At 34.1% G+C, this 26,908-nt stretch overlaps 1 protein-coding gene across 4 annotated transcripts in view; it reads right to left on the bottom strand.

The window, feature by feature from the left end:
* Positions 1-688: 688 nt before the first annotated feature.
* The window catches only part of st18 (ST18 C2H2C-type zinc finger transcription factor), a 107,274-nt gene continuing 81,054 nt past the window's right edge, over positions 689-26,908 (bottom strand). For all 4 annotated transcript variants that reach the window (XM_087310081.1, XM_087310083.1, XM_087310082.1 and 1 more), the window contains exons 12-22: positions 23,007-23,252; positions 18,258-18,364; positions 18,064-18,126; positions 17,900-17,968; positions 15,805-15,867; positions 15,308-15,388; positions 9,843-10,061; positions 6,460-6,548; positions 4,842-4,945; positions 4,606-4,749; positions 689-2,487 (exon numbers count right to left, since the gene is read on the bottom strand). In XM_087310081.1, the coding sequence (XP_087166207.1) occupies positions 2,347-2,487; positions 4,606-4,749; positions 4,842-4,945; positions 6,460-6,548; positions 9,843-10,061; positions 15,308-15,388; positions 15,805-15,867; positions 17,900-17,968; positions 18,064-18,126; positions 18,258-18,364; positions 23,007-23,252 (1,326 nt within the window). In that variant the 3' untranslated portion in view covers positions 689-2,346. The remainder of the gene's footprint in view (positions 2,488-4,605; positions 4,750-4,841; positions 4,946-6,459; positions 6,549-9,842; positions 10,062-15,307; positions 15,389-15,804; positions 15,868-17,899; positions 17,969-18,063; positions 18,127-18,257; positions 18,365-23,006; positions 23,253-26,908) is intronic.

Below are 26,908 nucleotides of genomic sequence, written 5' to 3'. Positions count from 1 at the left end.
TGTGTGGGAAGGGACTTCGCCAAAGGAAAATGAATGAATGAATAAATAGTATCCCTACTGAAAAATACAGCTTAAACCAGCCTAGGCTGGTTGGCTGGTTTAAGCTGGCCAACCAGCCTTGTTTTAGAGGGGTTTTGGCCATTTGCAGGCTGGTTTCCAGCCATTTCCAGCCTGGTCTTAGCTGGTCAGGCTGGGAGATGACCAGCCAAGCCAGGCTGGGAGCCCAGCCAAAACCAGCTATTTCCAGCTTAAACCAGGCTGGTCAAGCTGGTTTTAGCTGGTCATTTTCCAGCCTGACCAGCTAAGACCAGGCTGGAAATGGATAAAAACCCCTCTAAAACCAGCCTGGTCGACCAGCTAAAACCAGCCTAGGCTGGTTTAAGCTGGATTTTTTAAAGGGGATAACATTTCGATATTAAACGTGAATAATATATATGTTTATTATAAATCAAATATGATCTACCAACATCAAATATGCAAACAGATATCACAGATTTTTTTAAATTACTTTGTCTTCTTACTAACATATTAAAACATTAAATAGCAAATTAAATTACTTAGGCCCTATGTTTAAAATATTTTACATTATTATCGTAAAATGAGTTGCTTTTAGTGAGTTAATATATAGTTGTGAATGGAAAATAATAACCAGGAGGCATTATGCAACAATAATAGCACACTAAGCAGATCATTTCAATAGTTTATTTCTACCATACACAAACTGTACAACACAGCGCAGTACTGCTTATGAAATCTGTAAGGAAATCCTGATATACAAACTACTCCAACTGAAGAGAAATGAACAGTTTTAAAAACAAAAAACAAACTAAATCATTTACAGTACCGTGTATTATACTATGATTTTTTTTCTTTTACACAAAAAAATTCATATCACATTACAAAACATCAAATACAAAAAGAAAAAATAAATAAATATTCCTCACAAAACTTCCTGAGCAAACAATCTGTGGTTTATAAATTAGAAATTAGGAGTTACAAATAATTTAAAACACAATTAATCATACAGTAATTTAGGAATAATTTAACACAACAGAAATCGATTCGGTTTTATTGAGAATACAATTCATTCTGCTCATTTGGTCGGATAATATCGCGTTTTATTCCCTCGGAATGACCTGTAAAATGCTGAGAGATCAAAAGAAACACTAAATAACAGAATAAAAAGTGCAAAAGGGTAGGTTTCGTGTTAGAGAAAGCTTTTAAAAGTGCCGTGCCTTCAATACCAGCACTCAGATCAGCGGAAATGACCTTGCTCCTGCAGGTAAACAACGCAAAAATCAAGTGGGACAGATTTAACGCGGTTGTTTCGCTGCAAATTTGTCCATTGATGAAGTACTTTAAGAAAATATCATCCACTGTTTGTCTCACGAAAGAAGCCAAGGAGTTCAGAAAATAATAAAAACCTCATTGTGCCTGATCGTAAAACACGTGTTACAAGAATATCCTTACATACGGTAGTACTTAAAATGGCGTACAAACAGTCGGTAAACAGAGTTCGGAGGCTTTTCATTCGGAAAATAAATATACTGCAGAGTAAAATGAATCACCATTCACGTAATACTGCTCTACCACAAAACATATTCATATTCCATGTACTCATTTACATTTAGGCACATATATGCACACATGGTGCACACCAAAGGCAGTTCATATGAACAGAAACGCAAATATGTGTGTTTGTTTGTGTGTGTGCTTGATTTTTGCTCACTATACAGTCTTTCAACGAGCTAATCACATAAAATATTTTCTTTTAGCTCACTTATTTAGATTTATGCATGACAATCAGTGGCGAGTGATTAAAAATAAAATAAGAGTGTTGCAATAACAACTGCTCACCGACAGGTGGCACAAGTGGACTATTCTTACATTTGACATCAGTTATTAATAATAATAATAATAATTTTAAAAAATCCTCACAAATGCCGGTGATATATTCTGAACCATTCAAAACTCCTAGTTATTGTACAACGAATGCAAATAAATTAAAATCACAATATGTAAGATTGGCCTTGCATTTTGAAGTTGCAGCAAAAAAAATGAATTAAATAAATAAATAAACCAATTGTGATAGTAATAAATAAATAAATAATATTAAAGTGAGATAAATAGTAAAGGTAATAATAATATGTAGCGATAATATAACACACAAAAGAACGATACAGAAGTCAAGCAACCCATAGGAAATAAATAAGTGCAAAAGGAGGTACTAAAAGGAACATTGAGCTGTAAAAATTGTGGCTGGTATTTTTTTTTTTCAGTGCAATGCGTTTTTGTTTTTGTTGGAATGGAGTATTCGTGTTGTTTCTTGCACAGACGCCGCAGCTCTTATACGTGGATGCCCTTGATGGCCTGCCGGATGCTGTCCAGTAAGGCTTTGCATTCAGGTGAATACTCCTGCTCCGAGCTGTTGTACATATCCGTCAGCGTGTTCACGTACGCTTCAAAGTTCTGCTCGTTGATCGGGCCCTGGACACATTTCAGAGCATTCGCTTCATTAACAGCAAATCAGACATGCGCTATTGGATTAATAATAATAACAACAAAAATAACTATTATCAGATTAGATGAGCGCCCTTCAGAGAGCAGGATTCATCTGGCAGTTATGAATTAAGAAACAATGACAGAAATTAAATCAAAATAATAGAATAAAATCAGCCTTTTTTATATTCGGTTTGGTTATTTAAAATAATCTGTGGCGCAGTAAGTAGTGCTGTCGCCTCACAGCAAGAACGTCGCTGTTTCGAGCCTCGGCTGGGTCAGTTGGCGTTTCTGTGTGGAGTTTGCATGTTCTCCCAGCGTAAAAACTCTATAAAATAAACTCTGTCTGTCTGTCTGTCTATATATCTATATAATTTATATCTGTTACCTATATAAACTCTGTCTGTCTGTCTGTCTGTCTATCTAATCTATATCTGTTACCTATATAAACTCTGTCTGTCTGTCTGTCTGTCTATCTATCTATCTATCTATCTGTCTATCTATCTAATCTATATCTGTTACCTATATAAACTGTCTGTCTGTCTTTCTATCTGTCTATCTATCTAATCTATATCTGTTACCTATATAAACCCTGCTGTCTGTCTATATATCTATATAATCTATATACTGTAATCTATATCTGTTACCTATATAAACTCTGTCTGTCTGTCTGTCTGTCTGTCTAATCTATATCTGTTACCAATATAAACTGTCAGTCTGTCTGTCTGTCTATCTATCTATATAATCTATATCTGTTACCTATATAAACTGTCTGTCTGTCTGTCTTTCTGTCTGTCCGTCTATCTATCTATATAATCTATATCTGTTACCTATATAAACTGTCTGTCTTTCTGTCTGTCCGTCTATCTAATCTATATCTTTTACCTATATAAACCCTGCTGTCTGTCTATATATCTATATAATCTATATCTGTTACCTATATAAACTCTGTCTGTCTGTCTGTCTGTCTGTCTATCTAATCTATATATGTTACTTACCAATATAAACTGTCTGTCTGTCTGTCTATCTAATCTATATCTTTTACCTATATAAACCCTGCTGTCTGTCTATATATCTATATAATCTATATCTGTTACCTATATAAACTCTGTCTGTCTGTCTGTCTGTCTGTCTATCTAATCTATATCTGTTACCTATATAAACTGTGTCTGTCTGTCTGTCTATCTAATCTATATCTGTTACCTATATAAACTGTGTATGTCTATTTTTCTGTCTGTCTGTCTGTCTGTCTGTCTGTCTGTCTGTCTGTCTATCTATCTAATCTATATCTTTTACCTATATAAACCCTGCTGTCTGTCTATATATCTATATAATCTATATAATCTATATCTGTTACCTATATAAACTCTGTCTGTCTGTCTGTCTGTCTGTCTATCTATCTATCTAATCTATATCTATTACCTATATAAACTGTCTTGTCTGTCTATATATCTATATAAGCTATATCTGTTACCTATTTAAACTCCATCCATCCATCCATCCATCCATCCATCTATCTATCATCTATCTATCTATCTATCAATCTGTTGGTACCCTTCCATTGAAGAAAGTAAAACTATAGTGGTCACTGAATTAACTTTAACCTGGAAAATGTAATAATAATAAAAACAATTGAAAATAAATCAGATATTGCGTTTAAATTGTGGGTCAAAGCAAGCATTAAAAAAAGACAAACTAATGCAAGTGGCCTGGACAAAATTGAACAAAAATTGGGTAAAAACATTTTTGTCCACATCTGTATATTGACTTTATTTTTGACGTATCCGAGCGGATGCCGCCATTGGAATCTTTTTGTTTCTGGACTTCCAGTCTCATTCATTCTATTGATTTTTAGATATTAAAAACAGCTTGTTATGCTGCTTGATGTTGCAAACTCATACTTTATTTATATTATTGTAGCAAGTAGTTTGACCGTTTCTGCTGTTTATTATCCCATAGGAAACTGAATCAGAAGTTCTAAAACAATCACAAAAACGAGAGCACTTCCGTATTGCAGAATAAGGTCAATACTGCTGCTTTCAGATGATTTGAAGTAAAAATCATCTGCTAAAATAGTAAATGTAAATGCGTGTGTGTGTGTCTCACCATTTGCGGTAGCTGTATGTCTGTCAGACTGTTGATGAGTGCCTGACTGAGCCTGGCTAACTCTTTCAACAGACTGTCATTGTGCTGCTCGATGATTTTATTCTCCTCCTCGATCGTCTTCAGGTTGCACTCCATGGAGGAGATCTGTTTCAAAAACAACGTCTTCAGCTCTCAAACTACATTACCCACAACTTGCGGTGCGCAAATTTAAAAAAGCAGGATGTGATGTTGTTTACCTGAGTCTGGAGCTGCATCATATCTGCTTCGATCTTCAGATTGGACTCGTTCAGCTCTTTTATTTCGTGATCCAAGTGCTGCATGTCCTCACTGTTTTCAACACCTGATTTATAAAGACAAACCAGGATCATTGCTAATCCACACTTTAATACAACGAGTTAAAGTCAGTGTGAATTCACAATGTCAATTCTGTTAATCCAGTTAAAATGTTTGCTTTTGTAATCTTTAACATGGTATATACAGGAATCAGTGAATGAAATTCAGTACCTTTTAAGACCTTTTTTAAGAATCTTTCCATACATTTTAAAACTATCACCACTTTAGGTTTCAACCGGTAACATTGGCGACCTTTTAACTTGCAGTATTTTGACTAAATATTGGTTGAAAGAAACAAATCCTTAAATAAAACATTCATATACTGAATACAAATGCTTCTCCAGCAGGGGGCGCCTATAGAACAGCAGCGCCCACAGTTGTAACAGTAAACAAAGCAACGTGTGACATCAAATCTAGCAGGATCTTATCGATTTCATAAACTGCACAGCATACCAATATTGGCAGATTAAATTCTGGCAAACTTTACTATACAACAGTACATTGTATAATCAAATTTCAATTGATTGTAAAATAGGATTTAAGACTTAATACTTTTTAAGGGCCTTAAAATTCTCTAAATTGATTGATCAACTTTTAATACTTACTACTAGTAACACCCCGCAGACACCCTGTTTAATCAAAGTCTGAGCACTTGTTTCTGCGTTTGTGATAGTAATAAATAAATTCAGTGTCTGTCCTTCTCTGTAAAAGATTAGAGTTAGAATATTCTTAGCCACGCCCCTCTTACCTGTTAGTTTTCTATGAGGGAATGATGTGCAAAAAGAAAGCCCCGCCTCCCACTCAACGCTCAGATTCTACATACTGAAATGAACATCTCCACAACTTTCGGTTCACGCAGACTTTAAAGGGGACCTATTACGCCACTTTTTACAAGTTACAAAATAAGTCTCTGATGTCTCTAGAGTGAGTATGTGAAGTTTCAGCTCAAAATACCACAGAAATAATGTTTTAGAACTGTTTGAAACTGACCCTCTTAAGCTTTGAACCTAGTTTTGGCGTTTTGGTGACAGTTGCTTTAAATTCAAATGAGATTGTGCTCTTTTTAGATGAGGGAGGAGCTATAAATGCCTGTGTTTCAGCATAGTGGCAGATTAAAAAAACAAGACTTACATCCTATGCTAATGAGGGAGAAATGGTCACTAATGACCACGGCTTTCACACTTTGATGACACATAAAAAGGGAGAATGTCAATCAAAGTGTTTCTGCAGACCCTTTTTATCAAGTGTGATTATAAAAAAAAAAAAATATATATATATATATATATATATATATATATATATATATATATATATATATATATATATATATATATATATATATATATATATATTTGTACTATTAAAAGCTGGTTATATTCACAGACTCTTGCCACACGACTGTGTTCAAACCCATTATAAAAAAGTGATTTTCGCATAATAGTTCCCCTTTAAAGCATGTCACTTAATAGAGTTTAGCATTTAGCTTCATATTTATTCATGTGAAGTGCTTGATTTGCTCACCGCTGCTGGTTTTGAGTTTGATGGTCATCATTTCTTCATCAGAGAGTTTCTTCTTGATGCTCTGGGCGTTTAGTGGACATCCTGACAAACTGTAAATAGACAACATCTACAGATCAGCACTAGCAATTTGAGGTATTCTATCCAATTATAGCTACATCACTAAAATAAAGTATTTAAGTACAACATATAGAAAGTCATATCATAGTTTGTTTTTAATATAATTATAAATATTTTTATTATTTTTATTAATTATTTTAATTATAATATTATTAAAAACAGTAATAGTGACCAAACTGCTTACCTGGAAATTATATTATAATATTCATTCCTTCAATAAAACTAAAAGCATTTTAATATGTACTATTAAATAATATATAAAATCTAATAATATGTGCATTTCTGTAATTATATTGTTAATAATTACACACCTTGTAAATAATTGTATTATATTTGCGTATTGCACATATCGCACTGTTTTCCTGTTTAATTCTAGACCATTTTGAGGGATGTAAACAAAAACGATGGTCCCAACATATTTCCTGCTTTACATTTTTAATTTCTGTAGCTTCCGAGAATCTAAAAAGAGCCACATATTGATAAGTAATGTTATGACAGCTGTTTTAACATTAGGTTACGATTGAACTGCCTCTTGTTTCAGTTATGAAATACTTTGATAACAAGAAGGAAATGTTCATGGGTCAATGACATCACCACATTGAAATGGTCTATACCAGTGGTCACCAAACTTGTTCCTGGAGGGCCGGTGCCCTGCAGATTTTAGCTCCAACCCTAATCAAACACACCTGAACAAGCTAATCAAGGTCTTACTAGGTATACTTGAAACATCCAGGCAGGTGTGTTGAGGCAAGTTGGAACTAAATCCTGCAGGGACACCGGCCCTCCAGGACCGAGATTGGTGACCCCTGGTCTATACAATATTTGTGAAGTATATGTAACCCTGCCAGTCCTACACCATCCAACCCGCTTCGAGCATTATTCATTTTCAACTTCTGAGTAATATTAATTAATTACATGCACTGACAATAGGGGGTTAGAATGCAGGTTAGTTTTAAGGTTAATTGCATGTAAACATGCATAATTAATAGTAATTACTATAATAAGTACATGTATCATGTAAAAAGGACATCTTACAATAAAATATTACCCCTATATTATAAATAAATTACATATCAATGAATATGGCAATAAATGTGTTCAGGTTAGGTCAAGAAGCCTCAGTTTACAGTGCTATAAGGAATTGCTGTAACATTCACAGTATAACTGGTAATTTTGGTTGCCAGATTAATACTGTAAAATGTACAATGTAAATTAATAATTACATAATATGTTTTTCATTGTAAATGCACTGTAAATTTGACAGTATCTGGCAACCATTCTTGATGTATGTTAAGCGAGAAAACCTCAAAAAAAAAAAAATGAAAGCACTACTCGCTGATGTAACTTGCAAAGTAATGGTTTATTTAGTGTATGAAAGTGGAAACCAATTTAACCAAAAATAAAAGAGCAAAAAAAACGATATGTGTACAACCATACTAGTATACACAGACAGATCACAAATTGCTTACGGCACTACAGTAGCTCGCTCGCTCACCAGGCTAACTGACCTGAGGTATAGACCTTTTTCATGGCTGCTGCATGGAGGGTGCCATAGCGACCAGCGTCTTCTGGTATAATGCTAAAAACTTCCGTTTACAGCGTGTACAACTGGTAATTTGCGCTCCAAAAATGGGTTTCAATAATGTTTTTAATGGATAACAGAGTGTTTTTGTGACACACAACTTAGAAATGTGTCTGTTAAAGCCGTTATAATCTGTCACACGTGGTTCAAGCGCGTCAGAAATACGAGAAAAATGTTCTCCTAGTTCACGTGTCTGCCGTCAGAAATAGTGTTTGTGCTGACAGCATGTCAGCTGTTAGCTCAGCGGCTCTTTAACACACACACACACACACACACACACACACACACACACACACACACACACACACACACACACGCACAAAGAGAGAGAGAGAGAGAGAGAGAGAGAGCAAACCAGAGTACTGGCATGAAACTTAACAGGTATGAAAGTCGTGCAACTTACAAAAATGACCAATAAAAGTCTGTTATTGACACTCTGCTGGCTGATTTGCTGTTCATTCTAATCGCGAGCCGTTTATGTTTATTTCGTGTGTTGTTTTTACCACGGTTTGTGTTTTTCTGTCATTTCGAAATGACTCAAGCCTATATTTTCACTTTGTCACAGTTATTAAATCAGTGTGTCAGTGGCACAGTACAGGCTACGTGTGTGTGTCAAACATTTTGGTGAATTACATTTGTTTGGGCTGGTTATATATTTGAAATAAAGAGAAAATGTTGACTTTAGTGATGACAAGGCTTCATTTAAACTGCAGAAGATGCCGTCTGACAACGAGGGGAAAATGCCTCACAGCAGCTGTTTTCCATCACATTAGATCGCATTTCTTTAAATGATCAGTCCAGGAGATGGTGCTGATGCACAACAGTATTGGTTCAAAGAGGATAAAAGCAGGTAAAATAGATTAAAACTATCGTTTCAAAGCTGTCCAAATGTGACTGTTTACACGCATCAGCTGCCGACCGGAAGTTCTTCGCATTCTCCTTGCGCATACACGCAAAGCATAATGGGTAATTTTGCGTTCCAAGAAAAAGTTCTATAGCAGCAGCCAGCCAATGTTACGAACAGAGCCGAAGTTGCCAGTGTTCCAGCAAGGGGAGGACATAAGAGAACTTCTTATGTCAATTTGAATGACTAGCCAAAACCTGGAGGTGGCCAAAGGAGGAGGGGAGCTTCTGGAGGCGTACTTAGCCATGGACGAGGGCCGAGCTGAGGTCTATGAGGACTTGAAGGAGGCGTTGTTAGCAAAGTTCAACATTTCACCTGAAACCTACCGTCAGATAACCTGGTGATAAGCAATTTGTGACCTGTGTTTATACTAGTGTGGTTAAACATATATTGTTTGTTTGCTTGCTGTTCATTTGCTCTTTTATTTTTGGTTATTTTGTTCCTTTGCTGGGTTTTGGGTTATTTTTGTTTTCACTCTTGTACACTTTAAATAAACCATGTTACATCAGCAAGTACGTTACATCAGCAAGTAGTGCTTTAATTTTAATTTTTTTTTGCTTTACCATACATCGGGAACCCACTATGAGCCTTCCTGGTTCATCAACCTCACAGCCACTAATACTGTATAAATTGCAAGTAATGCTTTAAAATTTACAAGTGCACTGTAAATTAGACACTGTTATTGGCATTCAGAATTGCCTGTAGTACTGTAAAATTTACAGCAAGTGCAGGTATAAACTAAACTGATATTAAAATTGAAGTTTGGGGTAGTTCTCTCACCTCCTGTGTGTGACAAAGACGTTGTTAGCGTGACCCAGACCGTTGCAGCCAGGCAGAGGGCAGTGAGGGAGCTCCTGCTTGCACACCTTCCAGAAGGCCGACCCGTTCAGCGGGCTCTCCTTCTGACGTTTGGTGGCGATCGGGCAGCTTCCTGCGCTGCGGTGGGACGTGTATTTACCAGACACGTGGCCTTGACCATCACAGCCTGCCACAGGGCACCTGCCACACAACACAGACAGAGACAGGAGAATTAATACCTCACTGACCACAGGACAGCACACAATTCACTATAGAGCTCTACTAGAGTAAATACTATATTATTACTATTCTAAAAATAAAAACTCAGTCCCGCTTAATATTAAGTGGCCTAACTAATATATACAGTTGAAGTCAAAATTATTCACCCCCCTGTAAATAGTTTTTTCAAATGTTTCCTAAATGATGTTTAACAGGGCAAGGAAATTTTCACAGTATTTCCAATAATATTTGATCTTCTGGAGAAAGTCTTATTTGTTTTATTTCGGCTAGAATAAAATCAGTTTTTCATTTTTTAAAATCTATTTTAAAATCAATATTAAACAGGTATATTGTACTTATGCTTGATTTAATACATGTATGCAACTATATTGTAATTAGTTTCTGTTATTACACTGTTGACCCATTCATTACACATTAACCCACCCTTAAACCTACCCATACCACCAAACCTGTCCCTAACCTCACCCTCAATAACAAGTACATGTAGTAGTAAGGCCACTTAATATAAAGTGAGACCAAAATCATTTATTAGTAGTTCTCACAAAATACTCTTTGCTATAATATATTTTATTAAAAATATATAATGACTTTTATTATAAATGTTTAATCTTAAAACATATATTTCAAAATGATATAATATAATATAATATAATATAATATAATATAATATATTTTTAAAATATATATTTCCAAATATAATATAATAATATAATGTAACATATTATATTAAAATATAATTAATATAATATAATATAATATAATATAATATAATATAATATATTTTTAAAATATATATTTCCAAATATAATATAATAATATAATGTAACATATTATATTAAAATATAATATAATATAATATAATATAATATAATATAATATAATATAATATAATATAATTTTAAAATATATAGTTCAAGCAAAATTAAATTTAACTCATCATTTACTCAACCTTCACTTCTTTCAAACATTTAGGAATTTGTTTTGTCTGTTGAACTCGTATCATTGACTTCCATAGTAGGAAAAACAAATACAAATACAATGGCAAAAAATAGCAAAACATATAGTCTTGTTTTAAGAAATAATATGCCAAAATGAAGTGAGTTTTTCCTCAAATCAAGCAAAATAATCTGCCAGTGGGGTAAGCAAAATAATCTTGTTTTTCGATTTGTGATAAGATTATTTAGCTTACCCCATTGGCTGATTATTTAGCTTCATTTAAGGAAAAACTCACTTCATTTTGGCATATTATTTCTTAAAACAAGACAATATGTTTTGCTTGTCTAGAAAATGCTTCTTGATTTAAGAACTTTTAGATATTTGGACTAGAAACAAGACAAAAATCTAAGATTTTTTTTTGCAGTGCTCCTATCTCTGCTCTTAATGCTTTCCTGTCTGAAATCTTCTCTGTCCTATATCATAATAAAGGTAAACCCCCCTAAAAAATCAATAGATATATTAAAAAAACTCTAAACGTAACTACTGTTTCGTAACTACAGGTCGACTGCTCTCTCTGGCTACATTCACTGGAATCCTAAAGCCAACAGACATTTAAGAATAAAAAAATTAGAATTGAGATTGTAATGTTTACACTGAAAGGTGGCAAAGTGGTTAGCACTGTCGCCTCACAGCAAGAAGGTCGCTGATTCAAGTCCTGGTTAGGCCACTTGGCATTTCAGTGTAGAGTTTGCATGTTCTCCCTGTGTATTGAGGTGAATTGAATGAACAACATTAGCTGTAGTGCATGAGTGTGTGTGTATGAATGTAAGAGTGTATGGGTGTTTCCCCGTGAGGAATTGCGACTGAAAGGGCATCCACTGTCTAAAACATATGCTGAAATAGTTGGTGGTTCATTCCACTGTGATAAAGAAGAGACTAAGCCAAGAAAAAAATTGAATGAATGAATTAATTCACTGTTATACTAAACATTTTTAAAGGGATGGTTCACCCAAAACTGAAGAATTACTCATGATTTACTCACAAAGCTTCCTATTTTCATTGCGCAAAAAATAAGATTAGAAACCTGTAACCATTGACTTCCATAGTAAGAAAAACAAATAATATGTTAGTCAACGATCTCAAATTTCCAACATTTTTCTAAATCTCTTCTTTTCTGTTCAACAACCAAGTGAATGGAGAGTAAACGATGCCAAAACTTTCCCTTTTAACTGTAATCTAACGACTTCATAAGAAACAAGGCCATAATCTCCATCACAAAGGTTGTTTGGTATAGATTTCTGGGTCACCGTGCCAAAACACACACAGATGTGACCCGACCCCTCGACCTGCTTAAATTAAACCCTCGGCGCAGGCTTCTTTTGTTGTCCCAAACTCACCAGAGTAACACTGCGATTGTCCAGAGATAATCTCTCATTTGAACTCATTTCGCAGTAAACACAAATGAGCCCGTATATGTTCACTTGATAATTTGATGGATGAAACTTCCAGCGCCCCGCACCGCAGATCCATCCGAAAAAACACCCAACCCCCGAGAGTTGCAAGACTTTTCAAATACCATTAAGAAGATTAATCCTGTGAAATGCTGATTAAAAATGTATTCAAAGCAGGAGGAGAGAGATAAAATAATAATAAAACAGCGGATGGAATAATTCTATCGGTGCGTATGAACGGACAGAAAAAAAAAAAGTCGGAAACGCACTCCAGTAAATAATTATGGGCACCGAGGTTAACATGCCGCCGATGGAAAACATAAGCCGTACCAAGTTGAAGACTAGAGTGGTGAGGAGTTGGCCAATTTATCGCGCTGCTCACTTTCCCCCTAGGTCAGTAATGGAATGACATAAATTGCACATAATTGTTGTGCGTCCTCCACAGGGGGGAAAAAGCACATGATTTGGAGGTGACTGACCCTTTCCCTGATAGCCCATATTGGAAGAGGTGAGAGGTTATCTGGGATAGTACAAATAGCTTGTCTGCGGCCCTTATGGGAAAGGTTGTTATGGCAGTTTTGGCTGTAATATGCTGACTAAAAACAAGACAACATTACGACTCCAACACACACTATCCGGCTCAGGGGGGGAAATGGCGTTCCTGACTGAGGGACAACAGAGACGGGGCCATATGGCTGACAATTTACAATAATCTAGCCACATTACAGATGTACTCGGGGTCCGTCCGTTTCTGTGGCTACTCCGTTCCTCCTTTAATGTGCCAGCGTCTAATTCCTAAGCTCTCGTCTTTGCATTAGTAATTAAAAAATGAAATGCTAGCCCAGATGCAAAAGTAGGAGAGCCCTCCTGTCACTCTGGGTTATAGACTTCGGATTTAAGGCTGGAATCAATTCAATTATTTTTTTTTCTCCCCCTCCATAGTATTATGTTTTTGTAAAGAGCAAACTGCTGCATTAAATGTAATTAAATGAGATCTTACGGGAAAACCAGGAAATAGTTTTGAGCTTCCTGAATTAAATGGATGATATTTTGAAATGCTGGTATTTCTAGGAAATGCAATTTGACAAGCATTTAATAATAAAATGATAATAATTATATAAGGGATATTTTTCTCAAATTCTGCTAGTTAATAATTACAAATTCTCAAAAGACATCAGCAAGTCAGCATTTCAGAGTGAAGAAAGGTATTTTTATGATTACAATTTTTTATTAATATCAGTATAATTTTATGCTCTATTATAGTCCATAAATATTTTTTTACTTCCATCAAATCATCAATAAAAATACAATCATCAGGAGGTCCAACTAAATATTTATTTATTTATTTATTTATTTATTTATTTATTTATTTATTTATTTATTTATTCATTTAAACATTCATTTATTTAATTTATTCATTCATTTATTCATTTATTTATAAATAAAATAAAAATACTCAAACATATATATATATATATATATATATATATATATATATATATATATATATATATATATATATATATATATATATATATATATATAATAAGCATTAAAATATACATTTATTTCAGTATTTCACACACACATATATATATTTTTTTCCTTCCATCAAATCATCTATAAAGCACGATCATCAGGAGGTCCAACTAATTGTTTTTTTTCATTTATTTATTTATTTGTTTTATTTTATTCATTAATTTATTTTTTTCATTTATTTATTTCTAAATAAAATACAATATTCAAATACATATATAAAATAAGCATTAAACCATTCATTTATTTCATATATAAGTAAACATTTTTTCAATTTATTTATTTATTTAAAAAAAAAAAAAAAAATATATATATATATATATATATATATATATATATATATATATATATATATATATATATATATATATATGAAAAATAAGCATTAAAATATTAATTTATTTCAGTATTTAACATATTTTTTTCCTTCCATCAAATAATCATTAAAAATATAATCATCAGGTCTAACTAAACATTTTTTTTTCCATTTATTTATTCATTAATTTCATTATTTATTGATTTATTTCATTCATTCATTTTCATCAAATTCTCCATAAAAATACAATAATGAGGAGGTCCAACTAAATATTTATTCATTCGTTCATTCATGCGTTCATTTATTCATTCGTTCGTTTATTATTCATTTATTCATTTAATTCATTCATTTATTTTTTAGTTCATTTATTCATTTATTTTAGTTATTTATTCATTTATTTATTTTAATAATTCATTCATTCATTAATTTATTCATTTTTAAATAAACAGAAAATAAAATATAAAAATAAATATAAAATAAGCATATATATAAAATTATTTTATAATTAAAATATTTATTTGTTTCAACAATTCACATATATTTTTTTCTCTAAAAGTAGGATCATTAACAACAAAACATTTTTTGTCTCCTACTAAATTTATTTAAAATTTAAAAATGGGATACAGCTAACAATTTTTGTATTTTTATTTTAATATTTTTTCATTCGTTAATAATATAACATCCCTCAACGCCATATTTGATTCATGTCAGGTTAATTATATTTGATCATGAATGCATTTAACAGTAATTTCCAAACGTATCTAACTCTTTGCGTCTTTAATGCTTCACATAAATATAGGTAACATTAATTCAAAAACAAACTGTAGCCTTTTAATGTAGAATAAAACCAGATTTTTGTTCACTTACTGTTTTAGTAAACACATTTAGTACAGTAAAGAGTACAGATTTGTCTTAAACGTGAAGAAAAGCAGCATGCATTAGTTGTCATTGTTTTGCAGGTGTCTTACTTTATCTCTGGCTCTTCTTTGTCCTCTTTGCTTGGCGTGAGCTTCAAGCTTCCTTTCCTGGCACGAGGGCAGCCTGACAGACTGGAAGAGAACATGACATATGTGACGAACCCTTCAGAAGTTCAAGCGTGCAGACGCGTGTGTAGGCAAGATACGGACGCCGCGTTTCCTGCGTGATGTTTCAGGCTCTGACACCTGTCGTGTTGCCATTGAACAGGGGTCATTACCTCAACAGCCGTGAAATGCCACAAAGTATTTATTCTCCGCCGATTACCCGGTTTTAAATGCAAATCGTTTAACCCACTGAGTGCCTTTTGGATGGCCAATCTATTACGGCATAACATCGAGAACGACAAAACACTGATGCATTATGCTACAGTGTAAGGAAAAAGCATGACCGTTTATGTCATGCAGAGACATCAAAAATGTCACTACTACATGTTCATCTTTAAAGAGATTTATTTTAAAGAGATTTCTTCTTGTCTAATGAGACTCACCTCCTATGAGATGCATAGTTTCCTGTCACATGACCCGAGCCGTCACAGCCAGGAGTCGGGCACCTTTTAAAAGAAACAGAAATGTATGATATAAATATATAATGTACAGTTGAAGTCAGAATGATTAGCCCCCTTGTTTATTTTTCCCCAATTTTTGTTTAATGGAGAGATTTGTTTAACACATTTCTAAACATAATAGTTTTAATAACTGATTTATAACAACTGATTTATTTTATCTTTGCCATGGTGATAGTTATTAATATTTTACTTTATATTTTTAAGACACTTCTATACAGCTTTAAGTGACATTTAAAGGCTTAATTAGGTTAACTAGGCAGGTTAGAGTAATTAGGCAAGTTATTGTATAACGATGGTTTGTTCTGTAGACAGTCGGAAAAAAATTAGCTTAAAGGGGCTAATAATTTTGACCTTAAAATGGTGTTTAAAAAATTAAAAACTGCTTTTATTCTAGCCAAAATAAAACAAATAAGACTTTCTCCAGAAGAAAAAATATTTTCAGACATACTGTGAACATTTCCTTGCTTTGTTAAACATCATTTGGGAAATATTTAAAAAAGAAAAAAATATTCAAAGGGGGGCTTATAAATCTGACTTCAACTTTATGTAAAAATTCTACTAATAAAAGTTCATGTTGTTTTTACAAAATATTGTATGAAGTAATAGTGTGAAATCTAGACATGGAAGAATATTTAAACATATAACATGATAATAACATGGACAGTAACATAAATATAATTTTTATGAACAGATTATAATTATATAAAAGTAGTGACTACATTTACATAACAATTATAATATTAATTATAATATATTATTATATTTAATATTTTTTTCTATATTTAATTATATTATTTACATTAAATAAATAAGTATTTGACACAACACTATTTTTCTCAGAAAACATATTTCTAAAGGTGCCGTTGACCTAAAATGTTCCCTGGATGTTGGTAACAACCAACAAAATCCACATATGCAAAGAAAACAAATCTAATTAGTTTCCAAATGAAGTAACATAATGAAATGACACAGAAGAAAAATATTGAACACATGAAGAAAGGGAGGTGTAGAAAGGCAGTGAAAGCCCAGACAGCAGCTGAAATCTCTGAGTAGTTATTCAGCAACCCTCTGCCCTTCATCATTGTAAATGAATATTTGCTGCTTCAGTTCAACATCTACATTAGGATGATGAAGATGAAACCAGGGTGGACATTTCAGCAAGACAATAATCCAAAACGCAGCCAAGGAAACTCTCAAATACTTTCAGAGAAAGAAAATCAAGCTGTAGAATGGCCCAGCCAATCACCTGACTTGAATCCAATAGAAAACACAAAATAAAGATCAGATTTGATAGACGAGACCCACAGAACCATCCAGATTTTTACACTCTGTTGAAGTCAGACCTGAGCACTGCATGTGACTTCAATGTCCACACGAGAGGCGTCTTTGAGCTGCCATCACCACAAAAGTCTTTTATATAAAGTATTAAATACATTTCAGTAGTTCACTTTCTCTTTGTGTCATTCCACTGTTATTACACAGAACTCATTTTTCAGATTGCTTTGTTTTACATTTATGTTTGTAATCTTTTTACCAAAATCTGGTTCAATTCCATGTCAACAGCTCCTTTACAAATAGTATTGCCAGGAAAAAGCATGACATGTTCAATACTTATTTTCCCCGCTGTACTCAAACACTTTAGCCTGAGTATCAATTCTATTAACTAGAGACGTTTTACCTGCCTATTATTAAGATATTGGGCGTTTATTAGTACTTATAAAGTATTATTTGTTATTAATTTATTTTTTATTAATATTTAGTATTAGTCATATATTTAAAATTTAAATATTTTGTATGATATTATTATGCATAATCCTACCCAATACCTACACCTAACTACTACAATAATAATTATTAGTAAGCTGAATATTTTTAGAAAGGTTTATTGAGACAAAAGTCATAGTTAACGATTTGTTAATAGCCAGAACTGTACCTTAAAAATAAAGTGTGACCGTTTTTTTTCCATTAAACAATTATTGTACATGTTTACTGGATTATAACTATAGCAAATTCTTACTTTAGCTCTTGAGAATTAGCAGCCATTAGTGATTTCAGCGTCTTATCAGCCAACGGGCAACCGGATACACTAAAAGAAAACAGAAGACATAATGTCAGATTATTGTAATAATGCAAAAATCTTTTTTAATATAATTCTGGGTGTCGATTGGCAGGGCTTCTCACCTTCTGTGTGACGCATAATTTCCTGTCACATGACCACTGCCATCACAACCTGGTGTTGGACAACTATGAAGACAAAAAAAAAAGGTGATGAACACTTGCAGGTGCACAGAGCCTTAGATTTATTTGTCGACAAATGCTTTTATTATTAATATAACATGCTAACATGTGACCCAGATCAAACAGAATGGCATTACCTCATCAGCTCTTTCTTGGCATCTCTTATGAGCATCTTGTTTTTTGCCATGTTCATGTCGCCATTGTAGACTTTATCTTCAAGAGACGCCTTCTCCAACTGATCCATCTACAAGACAACAGACAGTAAAAAACGTCAATGCTTTTTTTTTAAGAAACACTACCTGACAAAAGTCTTGTCGTAGTCTTGTCAATCCCAGTTGTAAAAACAACAAATAATAACTTGACTTCTAGTTGATCAATTGGAAAAGTGTCAGAAGGTAAATTTTATCAGTTGAACTGCATCCAAATCACCACAGAATCAGCAGAAGACCTACTGGAACTAGCATGGACTCAAGATTCTCACAGGAATCAGTCAAGTTTGGTGCAGGAAAAATCATGGTTTGGGGTTACATTCAGTATGAGGGCGTGCGAGAGATCTGCAGAGTGGATGGCAACATCAACAGCCTGAGGTATCAAGCATTTGTGCTGCCCATTACATTACAAACCACAGGAGAGGGCAAATTCTTCAGCAGGATCGCACTCCTTCTCATATTCAGCCTCCAAATCAAAGTTCCAGAAAGCAAAGAAGGCCAAGGTGCTCCAGGATTGGCCAGCTTAGTCACCAGATATGAACATTATTGAACATGTCTGGGTTAAGATGAAGGAGGAGGCATTGAAGAAGAATACAAAGACTCTTTATGAACTCTGGGAGTCCTGCAGGAACGCTTTCTTTGTCATTCCAGATGACTTTATTAATGAGTGATTTGAGTCATTGCAGAGATGTATGGATGCAGTCATCCAAGCTCATGGGAGTCACACACATTAGTCACTCTCTGTCCACTGCTCCATGACTTTATATTCTATATTGTACATTATTTCTGTGAAGTGGCAAGACTTTTATCTAAGCAAAGTCAGACCTTGAAAAAAATCAAGGCATTTATTTTGGTAAAATGTGCATAATATAGAGGCCTTTGCCCTTTATATAAGGCACTTCTGATACCAAATGATCAACTAGAAGTCAAGTTATTACTTCTTAAAACTTAGATAGACGATTAGATTTTTTTTCAGTTAGTGCAAGTCATGAAGATCACATAAAGGTCTACTGAAATTTCTTAAAATGCCCAGCTTTGTTGACATAATTTAAACTGAAATTAAAACTAATATAATAAAATATAATAAAATATAGTAAAAATAAATGTAAGGTAATTCTTTTAAAAATGTCCTGCCATTATCAGCACACATGGAATCTTGGGATCTTCGAGGTCACAAAGGATTCACCAGGTATCCTACCTGGGAAATGATGGATGCATTGAGCCTGCATTTGAAGGAGCCTTCAATTTTTTTATTTTTATTTTATTTTGATATGAGACAGCCTTTGTTGTCCCACAATGATGCAGTGCCCTTCGAATGCATCCTTTGGAGCAGGCATGTCCAAACTCTGTCCTGGAAGGCAGGTGTCCTGCAAAGTTTAGTTCCAACCCTTATTAGACACACCTGGGCTAGCTAATCAAGATCTTCCTAGGCTTTCTAGAAACATCCTTGGAGGTGTGTTGAGGCCATAGATAAATACATTAGATGTTGCCTACCCTGTAGTCGTCTATTGGAAGGAATGCGTCAATAGCGCCGCCATTTTAGTACAGGGTACCTTTGAAATGAATGCCGGACCAAGCTGCAGTGAAGGACTGTGGCCATCCAGAGCCAGAGATATACACATAAACAAGTTTATCTCTGATCGGGAGTTTTCCTGGAGTTCAGTATGCAATTTTTTTTTAAATTACGAAAATTACAATTTACTTCACTTTTCTACATTGATTGATAAGTGACTGCACGGACAGTCCTGACAAAAAGCTTGTGTTTGTGTGCATGGAAATGTACTATCCAACCTCCCTGTTAAATTTGATCTAATCATGTCCTGAAACACACCTCCTCTCCTGCTTTCACTTCTCATACCAACGGAAGGAGTGATTAGTTTGTGAATGAGTCTCCGTTATGAACGACTCCTTCACTTAGCTGACAATAATACAAGTTTCTCGTTGTAATATTTCTTTTGCATTGTTTGTTGATTTTATTCAACAAAGCTAGCATAAGCCGTTGTATTAGCGCGAGTTGGGGCTACACTGCCTTATGGTGAATGCAGTAAGTGACTATTATCAATAACGCTACTTGTTTAGCACACAAGTTTATAACATACAAAAACGTAAAAACGAAATCTTACCTATAAAATGTTCTGCCTTTACGCTTTGTTTTCTTTGTTTGCTCGTTACTACACCCATACACAGCGCTAAAGTCCAGCATCTTCACGTCCCTGCTGAAAAAAACAGCTTAAACCAGCCTAGGCTGGTTGGCTGGTTTTAGCTAGTCGACCAGGCTGGTTTTAGAGGGGTTTTGGCCATTTGCAGGCTGGTTTCCAGCCATTTCCAGCCTGGTCTAAGCTGGTCTCCCACCCTGACCAGCTAAAACCAGCTTGACCAGCCTAGCCAGGCTGGGAGCCCAGCCAAAACTAGCTATGTCCAGCTTAAACCAGGCTGGTCAAGCTGGTTTTAGCTGGTCATTTTCCAGCCTGACCAGCTAAGACCAGGCTGGAAATGGCTGTAAACCAGCCTGGAAATGGCCAAAAACCTCTCTAAAACCAGGCTGGTCAACCAGCTAAAACCAGCCAACCAGCCTAAGCTGGTTTAAGCTAGATTTTTCAGCAGGGGTAGCAACACTGTCTTAGTGCGGTTGAATGACATTTGTCCTGGGAGCCCTGTACAAATGTGGCGGCGCTACTGACGCATGCTCGGGGTCTCTATGTGATATCTAGTGTATATATCTATGTGTTAAGGAGCTAAAATCTGCAGGACACCAGCCCTCCAGGACTGAGTTTGGTCACCCCTGCTTTGGAGGATGCAGCCTCTGAAATGAGACACAACTACTGTTTTGGAACACTTTCGTTTATAGACAACCTTAAGACTAATATATTGATACTAACACACACACATGCGCACACACACAACTACACTTCTGATTTCAGTGGGACTTTAAAAAAGTAATTCTGTAAGCCCATTCACAGTAATAGTGTGTGAGAGGTTTGATGCTGCTTAAGTGTACTTACTAAAACGTATATCCATTTAAACTGGCCTATAATCCCTCGTAGTATTTATGATGTGAGAGCTGGGTGTAAAACCTTTGGATTTACTTACTCTTTTTTTTTTATAAGGTAAGTATCTTTGAGCACCAGATGTCAGATGGAGAATCAGACAAATATATAACAGTCTGGGTTTGTTCTTTGACTCCTGAGAGGATGAAAAATTGACGGCTTTTCAAGAACATTCTCCTGCAATTTGTTTTCAATTTAGTTTTTCGTGTCTGAGCACATCGCAGGAGACTGCGTGTCTGAGGTTGTGGCTCACTGAACAAGATCATGTAGACGAATACACACAATGTGAAGGGTTTTATGCTGAATTTGTTCATCATGGAGGGCATGTTAAAGGTGCGGTATGTAAGTTTTTGACTCTTCTAAAGCACAAAATACCATGCAGATATTTAAGAAACATGCTAAGTGAACGATCTTGTTTATCTGAAAAACGAAGCTGAAGTCAGATATTCTGACTTTATATTTAGATGTTCTGACTAGTCTCTGTTTTGTTTTTTTTAACCCGCCCACTGCCACTTTAGCCAATAGTATTTCAGCACCCCAGGCTGCCTTGGTGGAGAACAGAGTATTTGATCCAATCAGTCATAATGGTTCTCGTACGCGTCTACGACCGAAAAGCTCCTTTTAATAACTTCCGATTCAGCTGCCTATGAGAGAAATGACTAGGAATAATAAACAGCAGAAAACGGTCAAACTAATTGCTCTACAAACAAGTGTTTGCATGACTATACAGACAAAATAAAATAATATAATAAGAAAATATCAGTTTGCAACATGAAGCAGCAAAACGAGCTGTTTTTAACGTCTAAAATTAATGGAAGTGAATGAGATCGAAAGTCTCAAGCTAAAAAGATTCAAATGGCTGCGCTCACTTGAACACGGAGAATAAGATGAGTAGCACTTGTCTTTGGATTGTGGAGAAAATCAGAGAACCAGGAGGAAACCCACACCAACACGGGGAGAACGTGCAAACTCTACACACTCTACACTCTACAATTGCCAACTGGCCCAGCCGGGACTCGAACCAGTGACCTTCTTACTGTGAGGCGACAGTGCTAATCATTGAGCCACCGTGCCGCCTACTGATATTATACTATATATAGATATATATATAGTTGAAGTCAGAATTATTAGCCCCCCTTTGAATATTTTTTTCTTTTTTAAATATTTCTCAAATGATGTTTAACAGAGCAAGGAAATGTTCCCAGTATATCTGATAATGTTTTTTCTTCTGGAGAAAGTCTTATTTGATTTATTTCGGCTAGAATAAAAGCAGTTTTTAATTTTTTAAACACCCTTTTAAGGACAAAATTATTAGCCTCTTTAAGCAATTTTTTTTCTGATTTTCTGGTTTAAATTTTTTTTTTACTTTAAACAAAATAAACATAAAGTAAAAAAATTAGAATCATTTTATTTTAGTCAGTTGCCAAATCATTTTATCAAAGCATGTTTAGTTTAACCTGATGTGCAATCTGATGTTACCTTATAATAGCTTAAAGTAAAAACTAAATAAAAGTTTGGTCAGTTTCATGTTTTTTTCTAATAGACGTTTAATTAGCTGAACAGCATCAGTCTAACGTTAAACTAAAGTACACTGTATTGAACTGTACTCCTCGTCTTGTCAATGGCTGACCTCTTTGTCGTGTTGTGCAGGTGTTTTGCTGTAGTTGAGCGGTGTGTCCCAGGCGTCCTGTTCATAGAGGACTCTGTAAATGGCTGGTGAGATCTGGAGACCCGCTGTTTTGGCCAGTGAAGGCTCAGCTGGACTGAAGAGAGCGTCTCCTAAAGCCGGCATAACTGGAGAATCTCCGGCCTTTTCTCTTTTCTTCTTCATGCTTAAATCCAGCGTCCCGTTCTCGTCCACCTCGATGAGTGAGTCCTGAGGATACAAACACACTGCTAATCAAGTCACATTGAGCTTTGTTGTGATTTACTATATGTCAGAATTATAAGTCCTGTGTTTTTTTTTTTATATTTCTCAAATGATGTTTAACAGAGCAAGGAATTTTTCACAGTATTTCCTATAATATTTTTTCCTCTGGAGAAAGTCTTATTTGTTTTATTTTGGCTAGAATAAAAGCAGTCTTTATTAAAAGTATATAATAATATTAGCCCTCTTAAGCAGTATTTGTTTTTGACTGTCAATGAAATGATCGGGGGGAAAAAGCTTCTGATTATTAACATATATTTATGTTGTTTAAGTATCACTGAGATACTACTGTAAAGAGAAAAAGCAAAAATAAAGCAAATCGACTAAATAATTATTATTTAAAAATTCGATTTTTAAAGGATCGTGCGACACTAAAGACCTATGTAACGATTTTACAAATTAAGCCTTGGATTAATTTTGGATCTTTAAAAATTTATTATAATTTCAGATAAAAAGTTTAGTATTTTTGTTGTTGCATTTTTGTTATTTTATTTAGTTTTTATTTATTTACTATTATTTTAGTTTAAGTTATAGTTATTTTAGTAAATCAAATTAAATAAAAAAAAATGAAATAAAAAATAAGTTAGTTTGTGTTTAGTTATTTTAGTAAATCAGATCACATAAAACAAAATAAAATATAAATAAAAAAATAAAGTGTTCAGCAAATCGACATGATCAAGATTAAGCGAATTGATAAATTATATTTTTAAAAGATCGTGTGACTCTAAAGACTTAAATAATGATACTACAAATTAAGCATTGATTAATTTTGTTTAGTATTGTTGTTATTGCATGTTTGTTATTTTAATTAGTTTTATTTATTTATTATTATTTTACTTTAGTTTAGTTTTAGTTATTTTAGTAAATCAGCACAAAACAAACAAAAAAATTAAATAATTAATAAAATAAAATAAAACAAAACAAAACAAAACAAAACAAAACAAAACAAAACAAAACAAAACAAAACAAAACAAAACAAAATCAAATCAAATCAAATCAAATCAAATCAAATCAAATCAAATAAAATCAAATAAGATGTGTTTGGCAAATCGACAAGATCAAAATAAAGCAAATCGACCAGTTACAATTCTAAATGATAATTTTCGAAGGATTATGACACTGAAGACTAAAGTAAAGATACTCTAAGTTTAGCATTGAATCACAGGAAAAGAATGATTTTAATATATTCAAATAAAATATGCTTTAATAATATTTAATATTAATATATTTTATATAAAATGTATTTGCAAATGGCGAGGCAGTGGCGCAGTAGGTAGTGCTTTTGCCTCACAGCAAGAAGGTTGCTGGGTCGCTGGTTCAAACCTTGGCTCAGTTGGCGTTTCTGTGTGGAGTTTGCATGTTCTCCCTGCCTTCTCGTAGGGTTTCCTCCTGGTGATCCGGTTTCCCCCACAGTCCAAAGACATGCGGTACAGGTGAATTGAGTAGGCTAAATTGTCCGTAGTGTATGAGTGTGTGTGTGAATTTGTGTTTGGATGTTTCCCAGAGATGGGTTGCGGCTGGAAGGGCATCCGCTGCGTAAAAACTTGCTGGATAAGTTGGCGGTTCATTCCGCTGTGGCGACCCCGGATTAATAAAGGGACTAAGCCGACAAGAAAATGAATAAATGAATGAATGAATGTATTTGCAAATTACTCTTTACTGTAATTTTACCATTTTTTTTCTAAATCTTAACAGATTTAATTTGCTTTAACAATATTATATATCAATATTATATAAACAATATTAATATCATTCATTTATTCAATTTCTTTCAACTTAGTCTCTATTTCAGAGGTCGCCACAGCGGAAGGAATCGCCAACTATTCCAGCATATGTTTCATGCAGCGGATGCCCTTCCAGCCACAACCCAGTATTCTGAAACACCCATACACTCACACACACTGCAGCCAATTTAGCTGATTCAATTCAATAGTGCATGTCTTTGGACTGTGGGGGAAACCGGAGCACCCAGAGGAATCCCACACCAACATGAGGAGAACATGCAAACTCCACACAGAAATGCCAACTGGCCCAGCCAGGACTCGAACCAGCGACCTTCTTGTTGTGAGGAGACAGTGCTAACCACTTAACCACCGTGCAAATACATAATACCACTTCCCATTAAATGTGATTGAGCTTTCTAAATACTGCACGCAGACATGAATCAAGAGTTATTAATATATTTAGTTTTCTGGTTTCTACAGCCAGGTCACAATCACAAGAGGTGGAGTTGACAAGCTCTGCGTTACTAAATGCAACTTATATCCCAACAGATGTGCCGCTGTGTCGGTCTGTAGAGTTTTAATGCAACTCATCAACGGCTTCAAAAACGCGTCACGCCAATTATTCCAAACACATTTGGAGCGGGTAGTAAACAAAGGAGAGCTTATCAGGAACTAATCACGATCATTTAGATTACAAATCCAAACACGGCACTCTCTCTAACCAGCTCAAACCGACCGCCGGCGCACCTATCCAGTTCTTATCTCTGCGTTGTTTTTTCTCATCCGATGACATTTTCCAGAAACAAGTGAGGTGACATCTTTCTCCCACACTTCCACTGAACGCTGCAAGACGATAAGCCGTATTCTTAGTAAAAACACACACACACACACACACAAGCGACTTGGCACAAACAGGGAAATGAAGATACTTAACATGCATAAAGATATGAGCAGATGACAGATCGACTAACACTGTTTTATTCATCCGCTCAGTTTGTACAGTATACCTGCTCTCTGCCCACTGAACGGCCTGTGCGTGTGTGTGTAGGTGTGTGAAGCGCTCAACGATACACACTTCTGCCACTTTCACTTCTTCAGCTTTATCTTATCTAAGAGGAAGACCTGCTTTGATTTATGCCACTCATTTGAATTAATCCAGTAGCTTCAGTTTTGTGTTTGTTGGTGACTTATACAGCATTTAGAGTCCTGTATTGTTGTTTTAACGTTAATAAATATAAAATTACACTGATTAACAGTGACAGATATTTTTTGAGGGTATATATATATATATTTATATTATACATTTTATATAATTAATTACCATATAATTAATCTTTATAGGGCATATAGGAAGAGTTCAGATGCAAAAACTACTAAATGCCATCTAAAATTCCAGTCAAAAATTAATATTTTTCTCAGCCTCCTTTGTTTATGTTGATTTATTTTAATTTTAAGACTTAAGTAAAATTACTGAACCTACACATAGGAGCCTGATAAAAATGTTCATTTTACAAGAACATTTCAGATGGCATTTAGAAGTTTTTGCATCCGAACTCTTCATGTATATATATTTAAGTGTTTATTATATTTTTTAAATAATTAATTTATTATATATTTAATTTTTTTGGGTATATATATATATATATATATATATATATATATATATATATATATATATACACACACACACACACACACACACATATATATACATATATATATACATATATATATATATATATATATATACACATAAATATATATATATATATATATATATATATATATATATATATATATATATATATATATATATATATATATATATATATATATACACACAATTAAATATTTATATAATACTCATTTTATATTTTATAT

This window comes from Danio rerio, chromosome 24, assembly GCF_052040795.2.
Source record: "Danio rerio strain M-AB ecotype USA chromosome 24, GRCz13ab, whole genome shotgun sequence".
Classification (NCBI taxonomy): Eukaryota; Metazoa; Chordata; class Actinopteri; order Cypriniformes; family Danionidae; genus Danio; species Danio rerio.
The sequence above is the reverse complement of the archived record's forward strand: the minus strand, read 5'-3'. Positions and strand labels throughout refer to the sequence as shown.